Raw genomic sequence first — 21,268 nt, 5'->3', positions numbered from 1 at the left:
TGGCACCGCAGTGGTGTATTAAGGGTGGGTTTTAAGGCAATGCTGTGGGGCTATTGGCCTGATGGTGGGAATGCAGATCGATTTTGGTTTCGTGGCTCGAGGGCCGAGGCTATTGGCTTATATATATATTGATAGCCCTGGCTCACACTGGCCTGATGGTGAAAAAGCGGCTATTGAGTCAGTCCTGGATTACATTAAGAGAAGCAATTGACCCTTCGCTAAGCACAGCTCCACTTGGTTACCGCTGCTTGCTCTGACAAGCTTTGCAGAACTTACCATAGGAATGAATGGGAGATTGACGTGAACTGTGCGGTTTTTGGCAAAATATTCATATAAACAGAATTGACAAAATCTTATGTTGAACTGGATGAAGAGTGACACTGTAGTGCATACTTATCTGACGTTTTTTGAAAAAGAAATAGTTACATTACACATGAAATTGATTGAAAACTGTGGAAACTGTGAATAAGAATCAAGACAAAATTTTATTAGTTACTTGAAAAGAGAAAAACGCCATTTGAAGGCGATTACACACCTGATAACATTAGTGTAAGTGAACACAACTACTCATAACGTCTCAAAACACATTTACTATGATCACTATGAAATATTTACTATCACCTTTGCTAAGACCTGAATCAATACATAAATGAATTAACATTATTAGCTTTAATTTACCTTGGAGCAAATGTCAGTGTCTTTGCTGATGTTATACTTGTTCATTTAGGAATGAGGGCTGACATAGTTTAAGCCATAGCATGCTATTCTCAAGATTTATTTAAATATTTTTTTAAAAAGGAAAGAAAAAAAAAACATGTGTGTATGCTCTCTAGGTACCTCATGTCACTTTTACAAACCCAGCAACAAGGGTTTTTATTTGTATTTTATTTTATTTTTTTAATAATTTCTGTAAAACTCTGCTTAAAACTGCTCAAACACTCATTACTCCCGTAGACTCTCGTTGGAAAAAAGCAAGTCAGAGAAATAGTGCACGGCAACAGTTGCTAGGATAGGATTGGTTAGAAATGCTTTTAAGGCGGGGTATAGTGAAGGGTCAATTGAGACAGCCTAAATACATAGAAATGTGGAAAGTTCTCCAAGATGCTTGGAACAACCTTGAAAAACTGTGTTTCCGCATTATTTGTGGCAGATTGCAATTTTGTATAATTTCCGCAAATGTTCCGCAAAAAAAACTGAGGGGAACTAAATTTGAGGGAATTCCCATCAGTGAGACGCTTCGAGAGGGAGATGCAACTAACTGTGAAGCATCGAGAGGGAGACGCAACTAACTGTGACTAACTGGCCAATTCAGACGCAAAGAGCAGTGATGGATTGAGAGGGAGACGCAACTACCTGTGAAGCATTGAGAGGGAGATGCAAAGAAAGGTTACGCATTGAGAGGGAGATGCAACTAACTGTGATGCATCGAGAGGGAGACGCAACTAAATGTGACGCATCGAGAGGGAGAGGCAAAGAACGGTGTCGAGTCAAGCGGGAGTAGATTTAACCTCTGTCAGTGCGACTTTTATAAAGATGCGACTTATCTGTGTTCTTTTTCTCTGAACAATGTGAGTTTGACCAGGTGTCATTTATATTCAGGTGCGACTTTATTTCCGGAAAATACGGTACTGTATCTGAGGCTAAAAAGTAGTGTTTGTGAAGGCAAGCATCAATATTAGCATTGCTCAGGGTTAGGGATTTGAACAAACCCTTAATCCTAAGCATTAAACGTTGATGCATAACCATTTGTGCTACGAACTGTCCATCAAATTATGGCTACACGATTTGGTAAGCAAAAAATTCACATTGCGATTATTTTTACACATATTGTGATTTGAACTGCAATGATTACATTGATGATGAACACTAACATCTCATATTGCTGCTGCTTGGATATCAAGAACAAAAAGGCATAAAATCACACTGAAACAGCAGCTCTCCTGTTCAACATGGACACTGTCAAATATCAACTTTGAATTCTAGCAATACATTACTATATTACAGCCTTTTCTGTTAAAGCATAATTTTCAGTAAAGCTGCTTTGAAATGACGTGTGTTGTGAAAAACTTGACTAGCATAAGAGCAACCACGTCCCAAAATAGCAAAACCAAAACCAAAACAGAATCAGAGCTGATCATCTGGGATAGCCACCTTGGCAACATCCACATGACAACAGACTTAAAGTACTCCTAAACAAGGTCCTACTGCATCATACAAACATGGAGTAGTAGATGTTGGTCATGTGACCGTGGACCCTTTGGCATTTGCTCTGCTACTGTGACACAGTATTTGTGATCTGCAGCCTCATCATAGGTATGACATTACACATTCCATGCTAACCAGCTATTTCTGGATGTTACTTCAAAAGTTTACTCTTGTCATGTGGAGAGAAATACCTCTCCTCTCAGCACACAAATACCAGAAGCATGGCTATGAAGAATACTGAAGAGTAATTTTAAATATAGCACTTTGTGTTGTTTTTGATATTCAGTGCTACACTTCAAACTAACATCATGACAGCAACAGGTGCAGCCTGTAATTTCTGTGCCAGTAGCAGTACCAAAGAGAAATGCTAAATTAAGGATGGTTTCCAAACATGTTTCCCGAACACTGTACTGTACATCTGCCGCTGGTTGATCAAACAGGTAGTCATATCCAAAACCCCACCATTGTTGGAAGACGTATCCTATGGTCGTGGAGAAGATGTTACTGTGTTTCAGAAGGGGCAAATTATTGTCCTGCATCAAGCAAAGAAAACAACTAAGGAGACTGCTGAAATCACTGTAATTGGGTGAAGAACTGTCCAATGCATTATTCAGACCTGGAAGGATTGTGTTGAACTGTCAGCTTCGCTGAAGAAATGTGGTCGTAAAAAAAATCTTGAATGATCGTGATCAGAAATCACTAAAATGCTTGAAGTCACATCGTAAAAAAATCGACAGAAGAACTCACGGCTATGTTTAATAGTGAAAGTAAGAGCATTTCCACACGCACAACATGATGAGAACTTACAGGATTGGGACTTAACAGCCACAGTGTGGCCACAAGAAAGCTACATGTTAGTGAGGCTAATTAAAAAAATGACTTAAATAAAGATTGGACTGTGGAGCAATAGAAAAAGGTCATGTGGTCTGATGAGTCCAGATTAACCCTGTTCCAAAGTGATGGGTGCATCAGGGTAAGAAGTGAAGTGCATGAAGCGATGCACCCGTCATGTATAGTGCCCACTGTACAAGCCTCTGGAGGCAGTGTTATGATCTGGGGTTGCTTCAGTTGGTCAGGTGTAGACTCAGCAACGTTAGGCAGCAATAAAATGAAGTCAGCTGACTACCTGAATGTACTGAATGACCAGGTTATCCCATCAATGGATTTTTTCTTCCCTGACAGCATGAGCATATTCCAGGATGACAATGCCAAGATTTATCCTGCTCAGATTGTGAAAGAGTGGTTCAGGGAACATGAGGAATCATTTTCACACATTATTTAGCCAGCACAGAGTCCTGACCTTAACCTCATTGAAAGTCTTTGGGATGTGCTGGAGAAGACTTTAAGGAGTGGTTCGACACTCCCATCATCAATACAAGATCTCGGCCAAAAATTAATTCAACTCTAGATGGAAATAAATGTTGTGATGTTGCATAAGGTTGTCGAAACAATGCCACAACAAATGCATGCCGTAATCAAAGCTAAAGTCGGTCCAACGAAATATTAGAGCATGCAACTTTTTTTTTGGCCAGGCAGTGTACCTGGGTTTGGCCAAATTCGAAGGCAGCATCGCATGCATCCTTCAAAGATAAGGCTAGAATGCATTGCTATGAGATCAAAAGAAAAGTCGATTAAAAATATATTTCATTTAACACAGAAAAGTATTGAAAAGTATTTGTGTGTAATGTACTTTTATTGCTTAGCAACATGCATGAAATTATTTTGGATGTTACTTCAATAGTTTACATTTGTCATGCGGTTGCACCAGTCATGTGTAAGTTACAACTTAGACAAGTAACAGAGTAAATAAGCACTAAGTTGCAACTTATGCATGACTATATATTTGAGTATTGCACCATGAACTTAGGTGAAACATAACCTTATAAATTAAATATTTATTTACGGAAGCCTACGACCAGGAGTAACGACATCCATGAGCTCATGTTTTGTGTGACAGACTTAACTCCTTCAGACATTTATGATTACAATTACAAGAGAACATTATGTAAAAAAAGCACACTTCTTTGTGGCTCTTCTGCATGAAACTAATCTAATCTGTTTACTATAATATGCGTATCGCCCAGTGTCATTGGCATGACAAGTTTTAACACATTGTGCATACAAAATATATTGGATATTAAAATGAATAAATGCCATTTTTTCCATCTGTTGTATTATTATTTATTTATTCCACCTTATTAATTTGACATACCAACTCTCTGACATGTTGGCTAGTAAATTTTTGTTGATATTTGCCAGACTTTTAACATGACATTTAAGCATAATGCAACTGAAAACTGAAAAAGCAAACCATGAAGAAGGCATCTTCACATAAAAATAGTACTCATATACTGTATATGACTTCATGTGCTATAGTATGTGAGAGTGTATATTTTATTTCATATCTCACTTTTTATTACTTTAATCAGATTTTCACATCCTATCAATTTTTATGATGTCTTGAATTATATCAACCTCTTGTGTTCTCCCAATGATATTACACCAGACATTCAGTAGAAGCCCAACTGAGTGAATTGGAAAGCATGCAAATTACACTTCTAATTTAAATGTTGGCTAATGTTAATATACAATATCAATGCCTCAAAAATATATAGAAAAAATAATGTGCAGATCAATAATCGATATATCGATATTTTATGACATGCCTAATATTTACACATTTATTACACATTTGGTTGCATGTTTGTTTATATGCATAATTTGTGTGATTAACAAGTATCTACACTAAATTTACATTGATATGCATCACAATGTGTGTAATAACAGATGGTACTGTCTCTTTAAGACCAGCAACATCTGAAATAAGTGTTTAGGTCGAGTGCAGATTAACGAGAGAGGGAGTCACACGGTTTCTTTACCGCATCCATGATATGTGTGATTAGAATTAATGTTTCTTTTTACTTTTTGATCAACAACTGTAAACAACAGAAAGGATATTAAAAAAGATATTATGAAATGGAAATGGGTTGCGTGGATCTCATCTTTGGACACACATTACATGGAATGAGTCAAACCAAATTTTTACTTGCATAATGTGTATTGACTTATGTATACAAATATTAGTTCTACAAGCTCTTAAATTCAAATCTACAAGCTCTTGAGTTTTGCAACATTTTGACCTTCCAACAGACATCCAACAGGTGTGTTACACTGGCATGTAGCCATGCTGTAAAATGGAGAATGTTGTGAAAACAGTCTGTGGAAACTTTTAACCAAAATCAGAGTTGAACTTGTTAAATGCAATTTAAATATAACGGCTGCATATCACAGCTCAACTAAAGCGATGGTGACCCCATGATCCACGACCACTCAGGACCCACTACAGCCAAATAAGGTCAATTTCCTTTAGAGTGCACATTCAAGTGACAACATGCAGTAAAAGGATCTTGGTGCTAATCTTCATGGCCACTACATAACTCAAACCTTGACAAGTAAAGCCCTAGGTATACTTCCAATCTGACACGAGCTATCAGTAGTTGAATGCGTTTACAGTTGTTTTTACTTTAATCTCCTGTTGTTTAGCAGCGATTACATCTTCTGGCACTTCTTCGCGACAGCAATGGCTCAAAATGTAAGTGTTGCCACCTTGTGGACCAACTAATTAGTGCAAATAGCTCCAGGCATTCAAAGACGCGTGGTTAGAAAAGTCAAACTGAACGCGTTCAGTGCTCGCGCACTCTGCTGATGACGAGATTTGTGTCATGCGTCCTGTATGCAGACACTCAGCGTTCGCGTCTGAGCGAAGCATAATTTGGGCTTTAAATCTGAACATTTACTAGCCAGTGGCTAGTGACAGATATTTTTTAGTTGCATAGCTTGAAATGCAGTCGCATATGCAAATTATTTTTTACGTATCGTATTTAAATTGAAATGTAAGCACTGATAAATTAAGCACTGACTTAGTTAAACTTAGTTAAACTAAGTTAGTTAAATAAACTAACTAGTGGTTACTTAGTAGTTACAAGTTAACTAGTAGCTACTTAAGCCCTTAGTTTGAACTTCACAGCCTTGGAGCAACCCTGGAGCAACCCTACCATGAGCTTTAGAGATAACTACACAAATACATAATGACTCATGACATGGCTTGAAGAGCGCAGTATTGACATACATATTTCCTACTAAAACTGACAAATTGAAGGGATTGTCCCTTATAAATAGCCAATAGGCTTTTGTTTATGTCACAGCCATGAACCATGATTTGCTACTTGCTATTGCTAGTCGCTGACAGGTGTTATTGGAGGAAGGGATGTTCTTATTCTAAAGAGCATTTGATTGGACAAAAATTGGGTTACGTCAAGTATAAGTGTAAGATACGTCATCAATATTTTTGGTCTGTTTTCCCAGAACAGGTAGACTGTAAATATCAAATAAATTTAATTTTGTCAATTTTTAGGAGTACACTAGAATATAGATGCCTAAATACTAACAGACATAGACTAAAAGCTGACTACTATACTGTATACTGTGTGCAAGGGCACCATTTTTGTAGGTTTCAGATGCAGCCGTTGTGCCTGAGAGACACTTGACCTATAATCGCTGCAGGTGTGCTGAAACATGACACGCTTGACCACCAACAAACTTTCCTCTAGCAAGTCCAGAAGCCTGAGAATGTGGTACATTAAAGCTAAGTAGCTAGTGTTTGACCTAGTACAATTTATTTGATGTGTACTGGCAAAAGAAATAGAACTATCTAAAATGGTTACCTGGCAATGAATGTATTAACTAAATACACTGGCATTAAGATGTTGGAGTGATGGCTGCTGCAAATTGGCCTGTCTAGATTTGATCAAAAATGACTTTTTTCAAATAGTGATGGTGCTGTTTTTTACATCAGTAATGTCCTGACTATACTTTGTGATCAGTTGAATGCCACTTTGGTGAATTAAAGTACCAATTTCCTCCCAAAACAGCAAAATCTGAACATTATTCCAAACTTTTGGCCACCAGTGTATATCATGGGCATGGCCCTGGATTTTACAACAGTTTGCTAGTATACTACAGCAAATATGTGCAGGCCAACAGTCTCTATTATACAAAGAAGCTCTCTGGAATTTCAGATTTTCAGAAATACTCTACTCATAATAATATGGTGTACCCAGACCAAATAACATTTAATCACAAGAAAGGGCTAATATTTCAAATCCTCTGGTTAAATAAAACTTTTCTGCTCTGGTCTTCACCCACTAATGAATGCATTGTCAACAACAACAATAAAAACTAACAATGAAGAAAAAAGTGAAAGTCCAATTCAAAATCAAGTCACAAAAGCCTAAAGAAAAAGTCCATGGTGACATACAGATGCACAGTGTCTTGGTCTTCTATACATAGGGTAATGTATTAATGTTTTCACCACAGTATCTATAGAACTTCATGAAAGAGCATCTTATCCAAGTAGAAAGGACACCCGGTCAATCTCAAAAGAAAAATGAAACACACGCCCACTCCTGAGTAAATCTTGAGCCACACAATGTTTAAACAGCCACGAAGGCTTACGGAATTCATCCGCTTCACCTGGTCTTGTACGTTTCCAGTCCTGAGCGATAGCTATTGTGCATGATCTAAAAGCAGGTTTCATGTTCAAGTCTCAAGTTTACAGGCCTATTGAAAAATGCATTTCTTTCTGGTTCAAAGTTCCAAGATTAATACATTTTGAAAGGAACTGATTTAATCGCAGCTTGGATGAAACAGCTTGAAAGTAAAACCTTCTCCTTGTGTGTTATTACTTTTAATACCCAATTAACCAGGTATTGTACCATGCGTTCTCATGCTACTTAGCTTGAAACTCACAAAAAAATAAATTCAATAAAGTAACTGGACACTCACCTACTGATCAACCAATATTATTTTGCACGACCAATACCAATACCAATTTTTTTAATGAAAGTGTTCATTAACCAATTAGCTGGGTTTCCTGATAGCGTTGCAATTTATGCTTTAAAGATCACTTAATTAATAATGTACGTTATTTTACCATTGAGTAGCGCATGCTTCCAAAACCAGTACATAGATTCACTCGTTATTAGGTAGAACTTAAGTTCTTCATCTAAAAGTTGTCTGGTCCAAAAGTGATGAACTTAGGCCGAAACTTTCACCGATATGTAAATGAGTTTGTCTTCTCAACATGAAAATAGCATGAAAATATAAACAGACATGGAAATACACATACAGAATCACTTCTTGTTAAATCTATATGAATAATAAGAACATATCCACATTTACTCTGTGTCCAAGTGTTCATCCATACCGAAACGTATGAAAACGCTTAAATCGTCATTACATGTAAGGTCTGAAACGCAATTGTCTGGACAGCAATTCCGAGTAAACTTCCCGTAGCCTTTGAAGAAATTCAATGTGAAGGATGTACAAAGTAACATTTATCTTTAGCAACTCTATCAAAGTGAATATCAGGCACAACAACGCGGCTACAACATGGGGCGCCATCTTGATTGTTTTGGGTTGAATGGATCACATGACTGCATCACATCACAACAAATGCATCATCATTTTCAAATATCTCTGTTTCCTCTGTCCACACTACAATGTGAAGACGGCGTGTTCATATTTATCCACTTGGGAGAGTATTTTTTATTTTTTTATTTTTTTATTTTTCCCCCAATCTGGAATGCCCAATTCCCAGTGATCGTGGTCGCATAGTGATTCGCCTCCGCTTCTGAGACCATTAACGCGCATCTTATCACGTGGCTTGTTGAGCGAGTTGCCACGGAGACATAGTGCGTGTGGAGGCTTCACGCCATCCACTGCGGCATCCGCGCTCAACTCACAACGCGCCCCACCGAGAATGAACCACATTATAGCGACCCCGAGGAGGTTACCCCATGTGACCAGGCCAATTTGGTTGCTTAGGAGACCTGGCTGGAGTCACTCAGCACGCCCTGGGATTTGAACTAGCGAACTCCAGGGGTGGTACCCAGCGTATTTTACCACTGAGCTACCCAGGCCCCCCCACTTGGAAGAGTATTTTCGAAAAGCTCAATTTATGCTGTCAAAAACTCTGTCTCAGTGTGGACGGAAGGCCAAAACGTAGAGAAAAAGATGTGTTTTCTAGCAAAAACAAATTAGTGTGGACTCGGCCTTAGATACCGATGCTATTAGGAAGCATGCCATACAGATTAAGTATTATATGCGTGCGATTAACGTACTGCACTGGGAAACCTAGCCACTATAGTTTTATTTCTGCTTTTTTAACACAATAAGTAAGTTGTGGACAGTGTATAAAATAAAAAAAGTCAACACTTTTCAGGGGACTCAACCTTACAATTTGTTTTTCCTTTTTCTCCCAATTTGGAATGGCCAATTCCCAATGTGCTTTTAAGTTCTCGTGGTTACGTAGTGATTCGCCTCAGTCCGGGTGGCAGAGGACGAATTCCAGTTGCCTCCGCGTCTGAGATCGTCAACCCGCGCATCTTATCACGTGGCTTGTTGAGCCCATTGCCACGGAGACATAGTGCGTGTGGAGGCTTCACGCCACCCACCGCAGCAACCACGCTCAACTCACCACGCGCCCCACCGAGAACGAACCACATTACAGCTATCACGAGGAGGCTACCCCATGTGACTCTACCCTCCCTAGCAACCGGGCCAATTTGGTTACCTAGGAGACTTGGCTGGAGTCACTCAGCACGCCCTGGGATTCAACCTTACATTTTTGACCTTTTCAATCTAATCAACCTGCATATTAACGGCAAACACCTCGTTGTCTTCTTCCATGACTACCCTATGTTACTTGGGGTACATTAATTCATGACCGCCTCTACAGCTCAAAAAAATCAACGCCTACTTTTACATCAATGCACCCTTGGCCCCGACCACTGCTGCTTCAGTTCGTAAACTGAGAGAGAAGGACAAACAAGGCCTACAGTGGCCTAACTATTCCTGAACACCAAAAGGGGACCCATCTGTACTATTTTTAATTATTTTTGTATTTAAACATGCACAGACAGACGTATTTGACAGATTGATACATTTTAAAAGATGCAGTGTCAAGTTACAATTCTGAAGAGCAGAAGCTATTCTCTGTCATTTAGTTGCTGCCTCTTGCTGTTTTGAGCACAAATGCATCATAGATGCATTCTTTCACCCATCTGTGCTATTTTAAATTGTTGGTGTATGAAAACATGCACTGGATGGACGTCTTTGACCATTTAGATGCATTTCCGGCGATGTGCATTTCAGTGCAGGATGATACTGGAAACTGGATGTGGATGTGTCTTCAGCATATTTCAGTGTGGATTGTATGTTTTTTCGCCTCATATAAGTGTGGATTGCTTGTCCAGTCATAAAACGATTCAAGCTTTGCAAAGGAACTGTTATTGAAGGATGGGGCAATTAAAAACACTACTGGACCTGATGCAAAACAGTAAGTAAACAGTTCCATTCATGAATATTTCAAATGTCATGACTGTTTGATAGTTTATGGTGCTGACACCCTGTTTACACAGGGTGCATCCTTTGAAGTGACGTAACGGCTTGAGGTTGTTTACACCGGGTCGCGTCGACACAAACTTTCTAAATCGTTTATTTGAGTTGTTGGCAGTAGTGCCAGCACATGCAGCACTAAATGGAACCTGACATCAGCGCATCACACCTCAACAGGCGCTTCCATGGTAGACAACATCACTGATTATAATAAATTCTATTGCTTTTGATGCGACTCTCTTGTCCGTTGTAGACAGGGTGTGAGTGTTAACAGTTGTGCTTGAGTGAAGAGTTTAATATATTCGGATGCAATGTGTTGGATGTGCATTATGTGTAACCCCTAACATTTAGTTTTATAATGCTGTGGAGCTTGTTCATTCTCTCCAGACTGAGTTTCAAATATGACTGAATTTGAGGGCTGCACGATGTTAGCCAATCATAGCAGTGGGTATTTACCTTGAAGTTTTAAGGAGGCGCTAATGCCTTTTTTTAAGGAAAGACAGAGGGCCAGAGACAGAGCAGAAAAATGATCATATATTACTAAATTATGACTGTTTTAATGCAAAAAAAGAAAAAAAACTATTTAAAAAAAAGAGCATTTCATGACCCCATAAAGCTGGAATAGGGATATTTTAACATCCAAAATGTTACACACTTTTAATATTTAAAAATAAAATATAAATATTTAACATTAATTTTGCTAATAATAATAACATGATTAATATTTATGCTAACATTACTGTTATTAATGCAATTATATGTATGTAACCGATTATGGGCCTATCTCTACACTAAGCCTTAATACCCACTTAAGCCACCTTTAAGCTGCAAGGGTGGCACAGAAGCTGCATCTGAAGTGGCATTTAAGTGTCTTTACACAGACTGTTTAATGCTGCTCAGAGGTGGCATAAATGCATTTACACAGCAATTACAAGTGCATAATTAATGTTATGAGATTAATGTTTTCAATATAACAGTATGAATACAGAAATATGAAATTATAATTTTTATATAATGCATTTCATTTACACATAACTAAAGCAGCATCAGAACTGCTTTTGATGTTAGGGGCTGAAGTGGGACAAAGTAGACATAATTTAGTCCAGCTTTTATGCAGCATTGCGTCTTAACACAGAATTTTGAGCAGGCACAGAGCAGCCTTAATTGAGCTGTGTAAAGACGCTTATAGTCTTACATAACATGTCCAGCATGAATATTCACTGTAGTGCTAAAGACAGACATTTCTGATAAGAGGAAAAGACAGACAGTCCATGTGAACATCTTTTGTCCTAAGAACAGTTACAGCTGTGTTACTGTACGTCAACTTCAGGAATGCATCCAGCAAAAATCAATTTTATCATTGTCCACAGTTCCCACTCCTTAGAGAACTGCACACTGCCTCAATAGACTACTGACAAGGGGAGTAAAGAGGGCAACAGATCTTGATGCTAATGAGAATCATAGAAAACTTTTTTATTCTGATTCTAGAGGAAAGATATACAGAGACATGCATCACAGTTTCCAGTGTGTTTAAATTTAAGGCAAGGTCAAATGGTTTAACAGTCATCGTTACATGAAGAACTAAAATAGGATTCAACAGTGTGTCACTAAGTTAATAATAAGAAAACAACACAAAAAGTAACTGAAATGTAAAATGCTTATTCTTAAAGGTGTTTTATTTATTTAGTTTTAGTTTTTTTTTTTTTTTTTATGTTCACTTCTCAATAATCCTATCCCTAAGCCATTCATTGGTTGACTTTCTTGACTTAGCCACACTAGCTCAACCTATGGCATCAGTTTGAGGCGGGACAATCTGTTGGTCAATGACTATGTTCTGGAAGCTGGTCATTATTTTTGCAATTCTGTCTGGTGACATTAGTGGTGCAGAAATTTCACACTCAAATGTATAATTGCTCATGATCAGTTTATAAATTTGTCTATAAACAGTAGTGAAACTACTAGTAGTGATTCGCCATAGTAACATACCAGATATGTACCGAATTAAAACTATGGTCACATTAGAACTGTTACATCCTTAGTACACAAGTAAAGACGTATGAGTTAGTAGCTCGTTATACTAAATGAGTGAACAGCTGCACCTCCCATTCTTTTCACACAGTTTAATGACAAATTCATTATAGCTTTAGAATAAACTAAGGCACATGTTCACACCCAGACCTGTTTACAGTGACAAATAAACTAGGTTTGATAACCTCTGCCCTCAAGTCAAACAGTCACACAGGCTTTAAACAACACATACACCTATGAGATTCCAGAAAAGGAAGAAGGTTTGGTTGATTTTTTAGTGTTTGTTAAACTTTGTCAATCTAATAAAGCAATGTACTGTATATTATAAATTATTTCACATATTGTATTCTTTATTATATTATTTTGTTGTTTTTCAAAACAATCATATGCACTGTAAAAATGTCTGTAATTGTAACGGTAAAAGACTGTAAAAATGCTACAGAATTATTTTTAAATTGATTAACGAGTATTAACTGTAAAATATACAGTAAATAATTTTAATATGTTTTAAAAGACAATACAGTAGTTTTTACAATAAAATGTAACTTTTTTTTAGATGTAAAAAGTATGATTTTCCTGTAAATATTTACATTATGTTTAACAAGAGAGTACATGTACTTTTTACAGTAGAAAACAATAATCGGGTGTTCCGAGGATTCCCTGCGTGACCCATCACATTTCATTATATTTTATGGGAATAGTTATGTTTCTTCTTATTTTTAATATCAGGTATGTACTTTGGGGTGTTCTGTGTTATATTTGATGTAGTTTAGTTCATGTTTAGTGCATCATTTCATGTGTTACTCTGATGGTGTTAAGTGTGAGTGACACTGAACACTGTCTCTACATGTTTTTTGGTCATTGCTCCTGGAAGAGCCAATATTGATGAAGTTCATGTCATCATGTGTCCTTCTGTAATTACTACGGTGATTAACTATACATTATAGAGTGAAAAGCAGATTTTTACAGTTTCAGTAGGTTAATGTCAAGTTTATGAGGTTTTTTTTACGGTAAATTTAAAAGATTTTTTTTTTTTTTTTTACAGTGTGTGCATGTATTGCAAAATAAAAAACAACTGTTTTGCCTCTGTTTTCATATGCACAGGAATGTAAATAAAAGTTTGGCTGTGTAGGTGGCTGTACTACCATATAAAGACCCACTACTGAGTAATGTTAGATTTCTAAACCTGAATAGAAACCAAATTTATTTGTATAGTACTTTTCACAAAAAGCAGTTTTACAGAGAATATAGCCATACAACCCCCAGTGAGAAAGCTAAAGGTGACAGTGACAAAGAGAAAATCCCTAGAAAGACTATTCTTGAAATTACATATGTTGCATTGAAGGTGAAATGAACATTTAGATCTGTCCTGTGACAGATGGGTTTGGCTCAGCTATGCTCAGAATCAGGGAAAACTGAGTGAGACATTTATATAATACCCATTTGCCTGGACAATAATTTAAAAAAAAAACCTTTGAAACCACTTTTCTCAGTTTCAGTGTTGGCACAGTTACTGCTTTTTGGATTTGTAGGACAGTGTAGAAGAAAAACAAGATAAGAATTTATTTTTCAAGCTTATTGCCTCCAGAAAGCAAAAGTGACCCTTCACCATATGACTGCAGCAGACTCACACACACATACACACACACACACATACAGCTGAATGCATTAGCTTATTACACTCAACAACAGCTGATAGACACTCCACTGGTCTTCTTGAGCGAAATTCACCCAAAACAACAAGACATTTGCTTTTACCTGAATCCTCAGCACCTTTTCAATGCAAAATATATGACAAATTACAACTGTTGTAGAGACAGAGGTTGGCTAGTGGGATGATACAGAAAAATGCCCTGCATAAGCCAGCAGCACTAATGTTCCAAATGGCTCTAAGCCATTGTAAGTGCATGAAGATGCATTTAGAGCAGTCACGATGGATGGGACAACACAACAGCCTGCTGTAGTTCACCGTAAAATAGACAGACATAACAATTCCACAATGCCCTTATCATAGGCATGATTCATGACAAATCTGATAAATAGATGGATGGATGGACAGACAGACAGGTAGATAGACGGACGGATGGACGGGCGGACAGACAGATGGACAGATGGATAGACAGAGATAGACAGATAGATAGATAGACAGACAGACAGACAGACGGACGGACAGGCGAACAGAGAGACAGACAGACACAGAGACAGACAGACAGACAGACAGATAGACGATAGATACATAGATAGATAGATAGATAGATAGATAGATAGACAGACAGACAGACAGACAAACGGACTGACGGATGGACGGACGGACAGACAGACACAGAGACAGACAGACACAGACAGACAGACGGACGGACAGGCGGACAGAGAGACAGACAGACACAGAGACAGACAGACAGACAGATAGATAGAGAGACAGACAGATAGACGGATAGACAGATAGATAGATAGACGGACGGACGGACGGACGGACGGACGGACAGACAGACACAGACAGACACAGAGACAGACAGACAGACAGACAGACAAACAGACAGACAGACAGAGACAGAAAGACAGACAGATAGATGACAGACAGACAGACAGACAGACAGATAGATAGATAGTTAGACGGACAGACAGACACAGAGACAGATAGACACAGAGACAGACAGACAGACAGACAGACAGATAGATAGATAGATAGATAGATAGATAGATAGATAGATAGACGGACAGACAGACACAGAGACAGATAGACACAGAGACAGAAAGACAGACAGACAGATAGATGACAGACAGACAGACAGACAGACAGATAGATAGATAGATAGATAGATAGATAGATAGACGGACAGACACAGAGACAGACAGACAGACAGACAGATAGATAGATAGATAGATAGATAGATAGATAGATAGATAGTTTTGACTGCTGTCGAACTGTATCACACTTATTTATGTCTAGCATGCAACAGATTTCTCATCTGCTACAAAGTAACATCTGGAAACATTGTAAGAAATGATGAATCAATGCAAAAATGTATCACGCTGATAACAGTGGAACCGACCACTGAACTGTCGCTGTCACTCCACAGCTAAAGCCCACTTATTTGATCTCAACAAATGTCCAAAGCAAATGTATTATTTACCTTTATATTTTTCAAGCACTTCCTCATAAGCTTTGAGATATTCCTTTTCGTCGGCGAGCATGTATGGAGCCGCTCCGTAACGGGCCATTGCCGGGGCGGTTGAGGCTGGTCATTTACCAGCAGCACTAGCACACTCGAGTCCTGTCTAACTGATCAGCGCTGCTGCTCCATGAAAGGCGACGCCCCGGCTTCCCCTCCCATATCCATTAACCGGCCAATAAACAGACTTCCTCTGCCGTTTCAGGCGTAAATCTCAGCCGTGTGCCCGGTGATCAATGTGACTCAGCCAACTTTGCATTCACTGTGCTATCTCTGCCCAGCAACAATGACATTGTCGTGATCTGATTTTTTATGATTTGCATGTTTCTTCTACAAAGTCGATCACTGTATTATAACTGATCCTTCTTGCATATGTAGTATATATATTCAGATATGATCAGCTATACGTTTGTATTTATATGTCAAAACGGGATAATGTGTCATTCACAGTCATCCTCTATTTCAGAGGCACATTGCGAGCCGCTGGTGTTCATGGGGTGGCATGTGTATATGACTGCTGGTCGACCACATGTCTATGACTGAAGCGATGTGCTCTCCATGGTCCTAGAGCCAGAACATTTCCGTTCCTCGTTATTTAAACTGCAGGTGATGTCGCTGCTCTAAACCAAGACGCCGAACAATCTGATCTATTTGATCATTTAAGACCATGATGGCAGTATTTTTTAAAACCTCAATGGAAAACCATTATATAATTTAGCAGTTATTTTTTACCAGTAGCACATAATTATGTTGTTTTTAAATTACATATACAATATAATTTTTTTTAAAATCAACAATATTTTAAATGGATGAATGGATGGATGAATGGATGGATGGATGGATGGATGGAAAAGACAGACAGACAGACAGACAGACATACAGACAGACAGACAGACAGACAGACAGACAGATAGATAGATAGATAGATAGATAGATAGATAGATAGATGGATGAATGGATGGATAGAAAAGACAGAAAGGGTAACAGACAGACAGACAGACAGCTAGATAGATAGATAGATAGACAGACAGACAGACAGACAGACAGACAGACAAATAGATAGATAGACGGATGAATGGATGGATGGAAAAGACAGACAGACAGACAGACAGACAGATAGATAGATAGATAGATAGATAGATAGATAGATAGATAGATAGATAGATAGATAGATGGATAAATGGATGGATGGAAAAGACAGAAAGGGTAACAGACAGACAGACAGACAGACAGCTAGATAGATAGATAGATAGATAGATAGATAGATAGATAGATAGATAGACAGACAGACAGATAGAAAGACGGATGAATGGATGGATGGAATAGACAGAAAGGGTAACAGACAGACAGACAGACAGACAGATAGATAGATAGATGGATGGATGGATAGATGAATGGATGGATAGAAAAGACAGAAAGGGTAACAGACAGACAGATAGATAGATAGATAGATAGATGGATAAATGGATGGATGGAAAAGACAGAAAGGGTAACAGACAGACAGACAGACAGACAGACAGATAGATAGATAGATAGATAGATAGGTAGATGGATGAATGGATGGATGGAAAAGACAGAAAGGGTAACAGACAGACAGACAGACAGCTAGATAGATAGATAGATAGATAGATAGATAGATAGATAGATAGATAGATAGATAGACACAGACAGACAGACAGATAGATAGATAGACGGATGAATGGATGGATAGAAAAGACAGAAAGGGTAACAGACAGACAGACAGACAGACAGATAGATAGATAGATAGATAGATAGATAGATAGATAGATAGATAGATAGAGAGATGGATAAATGGATGGATGGAAAAGACAGAAAGGGTAACAGACAGACAGACAGACAGACAGCTAGATAGATAGATAGATAGATAGATAGATAGATAGATAGATAGATAGACACAGACAGACAGACAGATAGATAGATAGACGGATGAATGGATGGATAGAAAAGACAGAAAGGGTAACAGACAGACAGACAGACAGACAGACAGATAGATAGATAGATAGATAGATAGATAGATAGATAGATAGATAGATGGATAAATGGATGGATGGAAAAGACAGAAAGGGTAACAGACAGACAGACAGACAGACAGACAGATAGATAGACGGATGGATGGATGGATGGCAACAATGCATACATGCTTAGAGCAAAAGTGCATCCCTAAGCAAATAAACATTTGATAGTGATAATTGATTATGCTAATACTAAATAATGAACTGCAGTCTGTCTGTATTCACTTTTGTATTTGTTGAATTTTGCATTAGTAATATTTGTCTTCTGACAAGCTGTATCAAGCAAAAGATTTCTCATATCAGGTAATTGCACAATGTCTTCTCATTCCAGATCTTTACTGGAAAACATTCATATCACACTCACAGACACCATTTATTCGTCTTTCAGCCATGAGCATTTAAAAAGAATGATGTATCACTTACAGCTACCAATAACAGCTTTATAATGCATCAAAAGAAACTTTGCACAGACTCCTTTTCTTATGTTGGTGATGACGATGATGAAGATGATGTCATCAGATTTCAGACATGTAAAGATCAGTTCCAATGCCCTTTTTAATACTTACCCATTTCTTAAACACCCAAACAATCCCAAACTCATTCATCATCATTATGTATCATTTTTCCAAACCCAAATGCATCTGCAGTTCATAGACTGTTGATTGAGCAAATACCAAAATGACAACAGGCCTCACCAATGCATCCAATCTATTTATGCTTATTCGTGAGGTAAAAGAATATCATATTTTGGATCCCTACCAGCAATTCTGAGCACAGCTCTCTCGGCTGGATCCAGCACGGATCCTCCCTGGATCTTCCGCTTTGAGCGCTCATGTCTGGGTAAATTCCACGGTAACGTGTCCCCCGGTGCCGGCGACAGACAGCCGGATTTCACGCTGTATTCTTCATCATCGGAGAAATCTGCCGATGAAGACATAGAACAGCGATGGGACGCGTTCCCAGACCCGGAGCTCTGCACAAAGACAATAGAAAAGCAATAAATGCAGCGTCAGCCTGGTAAATACAAATAACGGTGTAAACGAAATCTACACGGTCTCACCATCACTGCGTGTACAATAGACCGCGATTAAATGACGCATCGGCTCTTTGCGAAAAGACTCAAATGGTCAGATATTGACAATAAAACAAAAACAACCAGCAGAATGAATTGCATGTGGCTCCCCCGACAGGACACTCACCGCTGTGTACATCTCAAAACGATTAAGCGAAATTCTACTTCCACTTGCAATTGGCATACGGCGATGTCATTTTGGATAGAACCACACCCTTCTTACGGTATTCCGTCTTGTGTCGCCCGATTTGATCCCAAAGCATGAAACGATGCGAAATCCCCAGAAAGAGAACAGATTACACTGATGTAGCCGCAGACTAGAACCACGGACAGAAACCAGACACTGAGTTACTGAGAATGACTTGTGCTGTGATGTTACAGCGCCATCCGTGGAAGTGCTGCTTTTGTCTGCAGCAACAGAAGAACATTCTTTGCTTGCTAAGAATGACTTTTGCTTTTTCTATTTTTAAACAGATGTTGTGAAAAAAATGTATTTTGAACACTTGGGTAAACAAGTGAACATCAAAGAACTGTGTAGTAGTATACATATCAGGTTGAAGCAAGTTGTCACATGTTAATTCATATTTTGTTGTAAGGTATTAAAGGGATAGTTCAAAAATGGAAATTCTCTCATCATTTACTCACCCTCATGTCATCCCAGATGTGTATGACTTTCTTTCTTCTGCTCAACACGAACAAAGATTTTTAGTAGAATAGCTCAGCTCTGTAGGTCCTTATAATGCAAGTAAATGGTGACTAAAACTATGAAGCTCGGGAAAGTAAAGGCAGCATAAAAGTAATCCATAAGACTCCAGTGGTTTAATATATGTCTTCTGAAGTGATGCAATCACTTTGGATGAGAAACAGATCAATATTTCAATACTTCTTTACTATAAATCTGCACTTTCACTTTCACTGTCAGAATGTGAAAGAATGTGAAAGTGAAAGTGGAGATTTACTGTACAAAAGGACTTAAATATTCATCATCAGTTTCTCACCCACACCTATCATATCACTTCTGAAGTCATGGATTTAACCACTGGAGTCTTATGAATTACTTTTATGCCTTTATGTGCTTTTTGGAGCTTCAAAGTTCTGGTCACCATTCCGTATGGTATAGACCTACAGAGTTGAGATTTTCTTATAAAAATCTTCATTTGTGTTCAGCAGAAGAAAGAAAGTTATCCACATCTGGGATGGCATGAGGGTGAGAAAATGTTAAAAAAATATAATTTTTTTGGGTGAACTATCCCTTTAAATAGCACTATACACATATATGATAGATTTTTCATTTTTGCATTAAATTATTATTTTTTTTTACTTCAGATATTATTTAATATTCTAAAAAAATCAATAGCAATAACAAGTAAGGGCTATTGTACAGTCAGCCGGTCATTATAGCAAAAATAATTCCCGACATTTGCGATAATGACCAACTGGGCTTACTGTACGTTATACCGCTTACACGGCTACATACAGTACCAAATACATGAGTAAATGGACATGAAATATTGATTTTCATTGTATTTATGTTATTATATGAAAATAAAAAAATACCGGAGTCTCTAAAAAAAGCTGAATTCCACCTCCTGTTTGTGTTGGAGTTTAAACACCAACAGAACTCCGACATTGGAATTCCGAGGTTGAATTCAGCTGTTTTTAGAGACTCTGCTATTTGTTTCTTCTCATATAATAACACAATATTTTGTGTCCATTTATTTGGCTATTTTTTATATGTTTGGTAGGTAGCCATGTAATAAACAAGATAATGTACAGTCAGCTGGTCGTTATCACAAAATAAACCCCTTGATGATGATACAAGACCCTGACGCAAACCTGTGCATTATTTAGTGATAACGACCGGCTGACTGTGCATTATTCCACTTTTTACATGGCTCCCTACCAAAAATAAATAAATGGACATGAAATATTGATTTGAGTTAAATTTATTTTATTAGCTTACTAATAAAACATTGCAGAAGACCAAAACAATATGCAATACCTGGATGACTGGTCTGATATCACTTAATCCCCAGATGTGCAGTTGTTATTCAGAAATATCACACCACTAGATGGCACTATTGACCAATAAGTATCGAGTATTCCAGAGAGCCGTGTATCAATAATCAAAGTCAATAAAAAGTAGGTTCTCTGTGTGACAACTAAACTCCTATAGTGTGCCATCATGCCTTTGGACTATTCTGTATATGAGAGTCAATTTGTGTCCAATAAACTTTTTTCCTGGGCATTAATAGAGGAAATGTTTAATAGCTTTTTTTTAAGTCATGACTTCAAGGGAT

The 21,268-nt window shown here is 37.9% G+C and overlaps 1 protein-coding gene across 1 annotated transcript in view; it reads right to left on the bottom strand.

Moving 5' to 3' along the window:
* Positions 1 to 19,075, bottom strand: part of LOC127411717 (dystonin-like) — a 275,538-nt gene extending 256,463 nt beyond the window's left edge. The window contains exons 1-2 of the mRNA XM_051647413.1: positions 18,957 to 19,075; positions 18,656 to 18,869 (exon numbers count right to left, since the gene is read on the bottom strand). Coding sequence (XP_051503373.1) covers positions 18,656 to 18,869; positions 18,957 to 18,959 — 217 coding nt within the window. The 5' untranslated portion in view covers positions 18,960 to 19,075. The remainder of the gene's footprint in view (positions 1 to 18,655; positions 18,870 to 18,956) is intronic.
* Positions 19,076 to 21,268: the final 2,193 nt, after the last annotated feature.

This window comes from Myxocyprinus asiaticus, chromosome 21, assembly GCF_019703515.2.
Source record: "Myxocyprinus asiaticus isolate MX2 ecotype Aquarium Trade chromosome 21, UBuf_Myxa_2, whole genome shotgun sequence".
NCBI lineage: Eukaryota > Metazoa > Chordata > Actinopteri > Cypriniformes > Catostomidae > Myxocyprinus > Myxocyprinus asiaticus.
Note: the sequence above shows the minus strand (reverse complement) of the source record. Positions and strands in the feature narration are given on the sequence as shown.